The sequence below is a fragment of the Puntigrus tetrazona genome, chromosome 14, assembly GCF_018831695.1.
Source record: "Puntigrus tetrazona isolate hp1 chromosome 14, ASM1883169v1, whole genome shotgun sequence".
Taxonomy (NCBI): domain Eukaryota; kingdom Metazoa; phylum Chordata; class Actinopteri; order Cypriniformes; family Cyprinidae; genus Puntigrus; species Puntigrus tetrazona.
In genome coordinates, this window is record NC_056712.1 from 15,351,763 (window position 1) to 15,361,643 (window position 9,881).

The following is a 9,881-nucleotide window of genomic DNA, read 5'->3' on the forward strand; positions in this document are numbered from 1 at the left end:
TGACAGAGATAGAGAGAAACAAAGACAGACAGGGGAATCAGGTGCAAAAAATAAATCAGCAGAAACAAACCGAGGTTACTCAGAGGAACACAATAAATCATGCATGTGTTCGACTGTTCTCTGAATACCATCGTGCACTCTCAGATCAGAGACACACTCACGGCTCAGTAGGAGGCTCTGCTATGAGCACGTCTGGCACCTCAAAGCGCGGCTTCAGAGGTTTCAACTCATTTATTTTCACCCGCGTCATATTCCCCTGCAGTCTGTACAGCTCCAACAGCAAGTGCACCTGCAAACAGCAGTAGAGAAATCACTAAAATCAGCCAAATTTCCTGGCCTTTGAGAAGAGAAAACACCCCAAGACATGTAACAAGATATGCAGACTAACTACCGCATTTAGATTTCATATAAATGGGACCAGATAAAACACTGAAATATAATTTTTTTTTTTTTTTTTAAAGAGGTATCAAAGGAGAGCATGAAACGGACCTTGTTGTTGTCATTGATGAGCTGGAGGGTCAGTCGAGAGTCACTAAGCTCCAAAGTTTCCAGAAGAGCCCTGTATGGGGACTGACCCGGCTTGAGCGCCCGCTGACGTCTACAGACAAACAGACACAAAAACTATTGCATCTCTGGAGCCTTTACAGATGTGAGTCAAGAAGTGTCTTAACTAACAAAACAATAGTATACTGTGGATAATTAAATTTTTTTCATTTACTAATACAACTTTATCCTTCACAGGATCCTTAACATGCAATCCTAGTTGCACACTGTAGCGATTAACAGCAAAACTCTGACATACTTGCAGAAAGCACTCTGATCACAGGTTTTAAAGTTGCCCCGATCCACAGCAAAGGCGCTGCTGAAAAACAGAGACACACAGACTACAGACAGCAGCCCCATCCTGAAAAAAATACAAGAGGAAAAGGTTTGCATTAAAATAGGCTGGGTGGAGTAACAATAAGAGTCACTGCTGTGTTCACTTCTTTATTTCTCATGCTTGCATATCATTTTCTTCTTCTCTGTAATTACACCCACAGCCAAAAAACAAACAAACAGATAGGACAATAAAACTATTGCTAACAATCCAAAACAGATCAAAGTCCATTCACAAGACCTGGCAGAATTTGTATGCGAAGTAAACTTTCTTACTATGCTCATTTTTGCGGTTTTAAAGAGAAAATTAAATTAGGAGGAAAAAGAAATCACGAGCATCCACGATCCATGATTTAACAGCTTTTTATACTTACACAGCGAGTTATTTTTTATATTTGGGAGGGGAAAAAAAGAAGTTACACCTTGCACGTGACACAATCTGGTGCCATTCATTTAAAAAAGCAGCTGGGATGCATTAATGCGTAAAAAACAACAACGGCATAATTCAAAAAGCTGCATTTTCTCAGTAAACGTATATTTGTATAACCTCATTCGCCCCATAAAGCTTATTTCCTCCTTAATTAAAAATAGCGGTTCATTTTGGTATCAACTGCATGCTTTACGAAACCATCTGTAAACTCTTCAGATTTTATCTAGCATTGCACGCCGATCAATCAACTAATTGCAATCTCGACCGCAGAATTGCTTTTTTCACCCGCAGGATGACATGGAAAAGGCTGCAATGCATGCGCAAATAATCAACGCGAGATAAAAGATACTCGTGTTTACTGATTTACATCAACCATAAAGCTGTATAAAGACGTCGGGGTCTTAAATTTAAAGATGACTCGTCATAAGGCCGGCAATGGCTCACATCTACTATTCGTTTCCTCGTTCAACACCTGCCGCAGATTTACAGCCCAACTCTCTCGCGGGCAGCCCGTCGGTTAACTTGAAATCAATACAAGAGGACATTTTTTTAAAAACATTAACGACGAACTTGTATAATAGCTTAGTCTTTGTTTTACCTTTCAATGGAGATAACCGCCATCTTGGACACACAGCATTAAGCCCAGCCTCCCGGAGGTTGGTTGGTTAGCGTGTTTGCGCGAGCACTATTGGGTAACAACCGAATCCCTATAGACCGCACTTACCATGGAAACCTCCCCATCTGACATGTATGTTTGTGTACACGAGATAATAGTGCAATGAAACTATATTATATTATAGATAGGCAGGGATCATTCGGTACAGCTGTGGTTCGTTTCATGTTGATTGGATGATGAAAACTACATTTGACACACTAAGAGCATAAATGCCAATGGTTAATCCCATGTAGTTTTGTGCAACTTTTAATTTTTTATTTTATAAGTCTTGTGCAAAATAAACAACAGAATAACAGGCATTTTAATGCACATTTTATTTTTTAGTTCCCCTCCCAACAACAACAGAGACAATGTGCTGAATTGCAAAAACAGAATATTTGAAATATCATACATTACGCTGTAGGCATCAAACTGCCTATTTTTCAGTGTTTAAAAAATCTACATTAAAGCTAGCCAATATAAATGTTAGATACAAAAACAGATGTGATGGTTAACAAAAAAACAGTTCCTGATACTGTCACAACTGGGCTTTAAAGTGGTTTGCTGTTACTACTGTTGACATTGACAACTCTTAAAATCTAGAAATATCAACTTCAGACCTAATATAACAATAAGTAGAAAAATATATGAATGCAAGAACCCTGTGACCTTAGAACACCACATCTCATAATTTTGACAGTTGTCAAATTTGAAACCTCCAGCAAAGGTGTCCCAGGCTGTCAATGTTCTTATGTAGAACACTGTGGATGGGTGCAATATAGCGTGCAACATCACCATCTCGTGAAAAGTCCCGAAAGAAAAGTCCTTGGTCAGCACAGAATGTGAACTTCTGTGGCATTGGGCTGTTCCCCCGCATGTACTCCCATACACCCAGCAGCAGTAGCCTAACTTCAAAGGGTGTGAGGTGAGGAAAGACTTCATGGATGTTACTCAACACCGGTGGTAGTAGCTGACCTTCACCCATACATGACACAAGCAAACAGGAGGTCTGAAGGTGCCAGGGGGAGTCCAACACCGATGGTTCCCTTGATGCTTCCCAGTGAGCTAGTAAGGTGGAAAGCAGACCTCTTAAAATGACGGAGCAGTAGCACAGAGCTGGACGTCCGGCAGCGACTACACGGAGAAGATAGAACAGCACAGGATTTCCTTCGAAGCAACGACGAATGTGTATGTCTCGCTCAACTGTGGTTTTTGCATGTTCTTCTGGAGGCCAGGACAGTTCTCCATTTGCTACATCTGGACAAATGTTTTCCACCAGAGTCACAGCAATTACCTTTGCAGCCTCAGCATTAATTGGGGGAAGTTCATCAGAAACAAGAGGTTCATTGCCAGAGAGGCCACGGCCGTTAGCGGTACCTCCAGAAGAACCATTCCTAGCAATGCCAGTAGGGCTTCCTCCACCTGAACTACAGCACTGAACCATGACCGCAAACAAGGTCTGCATATTCTGATTGACTCTATCTGGGTCAGGCTGTGAAGGGGTGTATGGGGGTTTCAAACCCTTTCCGATCACTCCAGCATGAAACACAGACCACACATTACCCGAGAAGTTAACAGAGGTGCCAAATTTGCAGTTGATATCCATGAGGGAGACACCCAAGTCTGGAACGAGGTTGGATGACTGTGTGGCGTCATCAGCTGGGTTCTCCTGCAGGCCTCTAAATAAATCTCGGTTGCCTCTGTGAAGGGCCCCCTCCACCAGTTGTTGCAACACAGCTTTGAGAGTCAAGGGAGAGTAGGCTGCAAGACGTGACAACAGTCGCATGGAGTAGCCTACTTCCTCTTCCCCTACCCAAAGACTATCTCCTTGCTGTCGTAAACACACAAAAAAGTGTGACACCGCTGCTCTACATATCAGCAACAGATGAGCAGGAGAGCAAGCTCTGGGAAGCTGGCTACACGAAAGCAGACGGACAGCTGCCTTGGATACCATGGTGTCGCCATGAAGAAGCAATGGGCAGAAATCCTGAAGGTTGTTTGAGATGGCAACTCTAAGTTGAGCGGCCATTGATGAATATGCTGAACTCCCTGTTGCAGCCCCTCCATTTTTACGATCCTCCTCTTGACTCTGTACCGCAGTTGCCAGGTTGTTGAGGAGCTGAGCCAGCTGTTTGTTGTCAAGGGTTTGAGTGTGGATCTGGGCAACACAGCGGGCTATTGTTGATGGAAGCAACCTGGAAAGTGAAGTGGAAAGTGGGGTGTACAACTGCGAGGCCAGAGCAAGCTCCTCTGGGTTTCGGGCTTGGGTGAAGAGCTGACACAAAGCTTCAGTGGCCACACTCGGGCCACCATACACCGATAGCAGACATAGGAGCTGATGCAACCAGAGGTGCCTTTTGCGCTCAAGTCGGAGGGTTTCAGCACACAAATTACCTATGTGTCCCTGAAGCTCCTCTAAAAATGGGATCACTTGCGGCATTGCTGGGGCAGCAGAGGACTGTGGGAAGGGTTCATCACCCTCTGGTCTATTGTGAACCAGTTTGTGAAGATGTAGCAGAAGCATTTGCAGTAAGCGGTCACAGGCTTCTCGGATACTATCATGCGGTGAGGGTGTAGGGCCTGATATAATCACTGAAGATGGTGTAGCAGTGTCCGCAAGGAACTTCAGCACCCTTGCTCCACCTGAAGGGCTTTGGCTTATGAGATGCACCGCTAGACCCAACATATTCTCAAGTTCCTCCCGGGGCAAGGCCTGGAACTGAGCCTGGAGTTGAATTAGCACAGGCGGTCTGAGGAACTCCACCAGTTCTGCAGAAACAGCACCCAGGAGAGTGGGGGAAAGAGCAGCCAGTTGAAGCAAAAAAGGTACAGTGGCCCGACGGAGATGAGGGGAGCTCTCCCACCCGCCTGCCCCTGATGAATGAGGTGGTACATTTTGAGGGGGCAGAGACAGACTATCCTGAAACATCCTGAGCAGCTCTTTCTTGATGCTATCAGAATGTCTGGAGGCCAAGTGCCCGAGGATACCAACCACTGAGCCTATTTTGGGGACTCTGCTGCTCTTGTCTATTGGCTGCTGTTGGCTGATCTTCTCAGCAGAGGAATATCCGTGCGCATAAAAGTCTTTGAGACCACAAGCCAGCACCCTGCTGATGATAGTGCCAGGAAAAGCTGAACCAATGTGGGCGACAACCCAGTCAAAATGAGGGGAGTGCTGGACAGAGGTGTCCAGCAAGGCATCCACACAGGCATCGGGGCACCAGGCCAACATGGCCGCTAAACACTGAGAGTAGCACTCCATAAGTGAGCGAGTGGCTGCACACGACATCCAAAGCTGCAGTAGCTCATTTAGGCTGGATGAGTGAGGAGCCGCTCTTCGTCCTGCATGTTTGCTGCTAAGCTGACCAAGAAGGTCAACGGCCCACGTGGACACAAGAGGAGCCCAAGCTTTAGGACTAAGCTTGATAAATTCAGAAAGGACTGCATGGACTTCTTTAATAACGTCCTCCAAATTGGATACACTGGTGCTGCCTCCTCCACATGTACTGTTACCACCGTTTTCACCCTCTGCCTCCAGGTCTTGCAGAAAGGCTGCAACATATTCATCATACACTCCCCTTAAGTGCTCCAAGACGGCTCCACGGCAGGCTGGGACAGTTCGAAGGAGGCGCACTGCGCAGCGGGCATGATCACGAACGCTGAGTTTACGTCCCTGCGTCTGGTCAACGCCACTGATAAAGGCCTTGATTTCTAAAGCCAGCTCTTGAGGACTGAAGAAAAAGAGAGAGGACAGTCGGAATACATAGAAATTAAATGTTGCATACATTTAGCAGTAAAATAAGATTTTTCTATATTTTCTATAAATTTCTACAAATAACATGTCTAGCAGTTACACAAATGTAACTGTCCTTTATCTAACACTAGATATTCTGTTTTATGACTGTGTATTAATTAAGAAACAACATACACTATTTATAATTTCAAAATAAGCTGTCACATATTCTATACAATTTCATATAATCTATGAAAGAAACGTTTTATGATATTGCAGCCAAAACAATGGCTTTTCAATCTTTTCCAACTGTGCTGATTAAAGAAATGTCCCATATTAATTTTAGGTTTTAAGTTGTGCTAAAAAATCCTTTAATAGGCTATTTCTTATTAGTTTCCATTCCAACTAACCCATATAGAGTGTGACAACATCCCACATTTTAGGAATGCTGTCATAAAGTGTCAATGTGGTTTACACACTGTATTTGGGTCATAACTGTAAAAAGGTGTATTTTTGAATAGATACAAAAAACTGCATATTTCTTAATGCTTTGGCAATTCAAAGCCGTTAACTATGTGTGGAAATTTCACTGAACCTGAAATAACACAGAAATGCATTGCCAGAGAAGGCAACACATGATATTGTATGCAAAATAAACATTCAGTAACAATAGTGATTTATCCTTCCATTCGTTTTTTTGTTTTTACCTTTACTAAAATACTGGACTGAACTTGGCAAACACCTGCTCTCTGTATTATTCGTATAAATCAGACTAAAACAAACCACCTTTGTTCATGTCAGTAAAGCGAACAATGTTTTGTTCGTTCATACCGATAACGCAGTTTAATGGAAACCTCTATAAACTTAAGAAATGTTTTATAAAATGTTAGTAACATATATGATTATTCTATTACTGCTCACCTGTAATTGTTTAGAGGAGTGTGGCAGTGAGACGTCTGCATGGCTGACAAGGCATTCCCCTCGAACATCGCAGACATCGTTTATGTGCTTATGCGAAGTACTCCATGCACAGTATTTTATCTACAAAAGACAACTACTGCAATGGCGAAATGTGAGGGGGAAAGGTGCAGTATTTGCAACTTTTGCCGATTTTCAGCACCGTTTCAACGAACGGCGCACTGGACAGCGGAAGCTCTCGCGTGTTCTTTCGGCGGAGGGGGAAGTACGAGGCCGCTACGCTTGTCGCCCTCTGGAGTTTAGGAGTGATTATTGTCAAAGCACCCTCAACCGTGTCTATGCTCTCAACACCTTCCTTGAAAAAAAAAACCCGTGACAAACCGGCTGAATGTTTGATGATGTACTGACGAAAGCAAACACGTTCTCCTATTGTGCTTGTCCTATTATTAACTCAGGAATAAAACCAGGTTAATAACATTCAGGGCCTATTTATACAGTTTCCAGCAGGTGCGTGAACTTTTCACAAGAACTGCTTGTCCAGCGTTTGAAAAAAGTTGCCACCTAAGTCCACTCTGGTTGTCTTAAACGTACTAAAAGCAGTTATCTGGAGGAATATAATACAAAAAAAAAAGCTCAATGATGTTCAGTTGTTTCAGAAGAACACCGACATCTTTTAAGGGCGTCTCTTTCCGCCCTGAACGGGTGATTGGTCGGGTAGCGCGACATACTGTCTCCGGTCGTGCTTCAGGAAAGCAGCATCACTGCGACACAGGCTATACCTACTTTTTGTAAGTATAAGCTCCTAATTAGTAGTGTAACTTTCCAACTAGATTATGAACACCTCGTTCAAAGCAATGATCGCGGAGCGCAAACTTTTAGTTAGTTTGTTTTAGGAAGACCGAAAGTGTCGAGTTCATCGAGTTTGTTTCCGATGCTTCACGTGAATTTATTTACGCCTTTACATTGAGGTACATAAAATGTGATTTAGATGTGTTCCTTGACGCAGAGTTTTGAATTGTCCGCTAAAAATGCTTTATTGTGTGTTTCTAACAGGAATTAAGTGAAAGTGAAAATCGCCATGGCTGAGGTAAATCTTTTAATTAATGGGATGAATAGATTCCCTTACGAATATTAACCATGTTTTTATATACAAAAACATGAACCAAAAACAAGATTACTTTTTACTTTTACTACTGGTTAATTCTCGTAAAGGAAAGCTCACGTTGCAAATGTAGTTTTTGTGCTGTTGTTATATACAACTCTTATTGTTATATGCTCTTATTGCTCAGTTTTATTACGGTGACAGAGATCTTGCGATCTTGCAGTTTCACAAGTGCAATGGCATTGCATTATATCAGTTAAACAATGTAATATTAGCCTCCATTTCTGACAGATTATGACTATGTATTTACACTCGTTTCAAAACATATCGACCGATATTGTCTCATAGTACGAGAAAAAGCCCGAACCCGGAGACCTGATTGAAATCTTTCGAGGTTTATATCAGCACTGGGCTATTTATGTTGGAGAAGGTTATGTGATTCACCTGGCCCCTCCCTGTGAGTATTTTACATTCCTCGGATGATGTCTATTGAGCTTAACTTGCATTCAGTCGAAACATTCCTTCTAAGATGATTGCTTTTACTTCACCCTTTCTTTCTCCACAGCTGAACAGCCAGAAGCTGGAGCCAACAGTTTTATGTCGGTGCTACATGATAGAGCCACAGTGAAGAAAGAAGAGCTTCACGAAGTAGTTGGCGATAATGAGTACCGTGTCAACAACCGTCTGGATGAGAAATATGAGCCACGTCCTGTTCGAGAGATTCTACGGGATGCACACAGGTTTTTGGGAGAGCAACTTCCATACAGCGTGCTCACAGGGAACTGTGAGCACTTTGTGACAGAGCTGAGATACGGAAAACCACAGTCCCGACAGGTACAGCTTTTTGCACGACCTGGGATATTAGTCTCAAGTACTGTAACCGAATTACTCATAAATGAATCACTGGATTGGTATTTTTCATGCTCAAATATTGTAAATAATTTACTCTCACAAAATGAATATAGATATCTGTTTTTTCTTCTAATAGGTACGAGACGCTGTGCAGACTTTTGCTGCAGCTGCTGGGGCCGGGATTGGCCTTGGAATCATCGCTTATGCCATTTCAAACTTTTTGAGATCAAAAGACAAAGAGAAGCAGACACAGTGAACTGTGAGAGATAAAGAACTAGAAATACAGGGTTATTTAAAGTTAAGTTAAATATTAATAACAATTAAAAATATAGCATGGTGGTAAAATGGTTTACTGTTGCAAAGATGAGAATGGTTATTTTGTACAACATTTACAATAGCTTTTCGTCACTCAGCTGGGCACCACGAATTCAATTGTGTCAGCTGTTTTAGTTTATTGTACAAGGAAATGTATTGAAAATAAAATAAAAGCTTTGTAAACGCTCTTACAAGACTATACGTGCGTCCCAGCATCCGGTAATACAACGTTGTACAGTAATACAATAGTTGACTTCATGATCACTTGAACGCTTTGTTGTATAAGTGGTCAAGTGCAAAGACCGGAAGTGTGGGTATTTAGACAGGATATATGGACATAACTAAAATATGAGGACTTTTATGTTACTTTAGTCCAGGTTTCTATTATAGTGGGGGAAAAAAATTTGCCCCCTATTCACCAAGCCCTTGTCCACTGTTCATGCTTACTGCGGGATGAGACTTTAAACCAAGGTATCCACATATTACATGGAAACATCAAAATTAGAAAGCAAGGGACTTTGTTTAATGAGATTATCCACAAGATCCTCCTTAACTATCCTAGCATGTGCTGTCTTTAACTTATCTCTTTAAATGCACTGCAGTGTTTTGTGAGGATTCGTGTTGGATATTTGTTAGATATATGTTTTAGCTACCAAACCAAACAAGTTTTAAGATGTGAATAACTAAGTAAAATAAAATAACATTTTATTGTGGAAGTGTTTTGTGTAAAAATACAATGGTATTATCTTTAAAATGAAAAGCTCTAACTTTCTTCATGCTAAAACAACATTATGCCTTAATCAGTTAAGAAATGTTAAAGATTTATTAAATATAAGCTAATGTTAAAACATGTTTGTTTAAAATTTGTGCTGGGGTCTCTCCTAACAGGGTTATGTGTTAGTGGGGCTGGAGTTAGTGGGTGGGGTTTGATGCTTCGCTGTGTTTTAACAACCCACTGTGACGATCTATCTGACTATTCTCTCTGCAGGATTTCTCTTTA

General features: G+C 41.9%; 3 protein-coding genes across 4 annotated transcripts; 1 reads left to right on the top strand and 2 right to left on the bottom strand.

Moving 5' to 3' along the window:
- Positions 1-86: 86 nt before the first annotated feature.
- Positions 87-2,055, bottom strand: LOC122358203 (neutral alpha-glucosidase AB-like). Of its 2 annotated transcripts, XM_043257993.1 has the most exons (5): positions 1,905-1,952; positions 1,751-1,827; positions 803-904; positions 490-598; positions 87-289 (listed from the first exon to the last, which is right to left on the bottom strand). In XM_043257993.1, coding segments are annotated over exons 2-5 (345 nt in total). In that variant the 5' UTR covers positions 1,753-1,827; positions 1,905-1,952; the 3' UTR covers positions 87-157. The 2 variants fall into 2 exon arrangements, with proteins under 2 accessions (XP_043113928.1, XP_043113927.1); XM_043257992.1 differs by lacking the exon at positions 1,751-1,827 and having other exon boundaries at positions 88-289; positions 1,905-2,055.
- A 188-nt stretch (positions 2,056-2,243) lies between these two features.
- Positions 2,244-6,878, bottom strand: LOC122358289 (integrator complex subunit 5-like). Its single transcript, XM_043258105.1, has 2 exons — positions 6,616-6,878; positions 2,244-5,692 (listed from the first exon to the last, which is right to left on the bottom strand). The coding sequence occupies exons 1-2, from the start codon at positions 6,690-6,692 to the stop codon at positions 2,665-2,667; spliced, it is 3,105 nt and encodes a 1,034-aa protein (XP_043114040.1). The 5' UTR covers positions 6,693-6,878; the 3' UTR covers positions 2,244-2,664.
- A 409-nt stretch (positions 6,879-7,287) lies between these two features.
- LOC122357354 (phospholipase A and acyltransferase 3-like) lies at positions 7,288-9,069 on the top strand. Its single transcript, XM_043256712.1, has 5 exons — positions 7,288-7,400; positions 7,666-7,699; positions 8,063-8,171; positions 8,280-8,548; positions 8,703-9,069. Exons 2-5 carry the CDS (start codon positions 7,691-7,693, stop codon positions 8,820-8,822), a joined length of 507 nt encoding a protein of 168 aa, XP_043112647.1. The 5' UTR covers positions 7,288-7,400; positions 7,666-7,690; the 3' UTR covers positions 8,823-9,069.
- The last annotated feature ends 812 nt before the right edge of the window (positions 9,070-9,881 follow it).

Coding starts and splice junctions, on each gene's coding strand:
- LOC122358203 (XM_043257992.1), bottom strand. CDS start 1,927: ATGGCGGTTATCTCCATTGAAAG. Junction 905..1,904: donor GCGGTTATCTCCATTGAAAG/GTAAAACAAAGA, acceptor TATTTTTTTCAG/GATGGGGCTGCTGTCTGTAG. Junction 599..802: donor GATCAGAGTGCTTTCTGCAA/GTATGTCAGAGT, acceptor GTTTGTCTGTAG/ACGTCAGCGGGCGCTCAAGC.
- LOC122358289 (XM_043258105.1), bottom strand. CDS start 6,692: ATGTCTGCGATGTTCGAGGGGAATGCCTTGTCAGCCATGCAGACGTCT. Junction 5,693..6,615: donor ACTCCTCTAAACAATTACAG/GTGAGCAGTAAT, acceptor CTTTTTCTTCAG/TCCTCAAGAGCTGGCTTTAG.
- LOC122357354 (XM_043256712.1), top strand. Junction 8,172..8,279: donor GATTCACCTGGCCCCTCCCT/GTGAGTATTTTA, acceptor CTTTCTCCACAG/CTGAACAGCCAGAAGCTGGA. Junction 8,549..8,702: donor GAAAACCACAGTCCCGACAG/GTACAGCTTTTT, acceptor TTCTTCTAATAG/GTACGAGACGCTGTGCAGAC.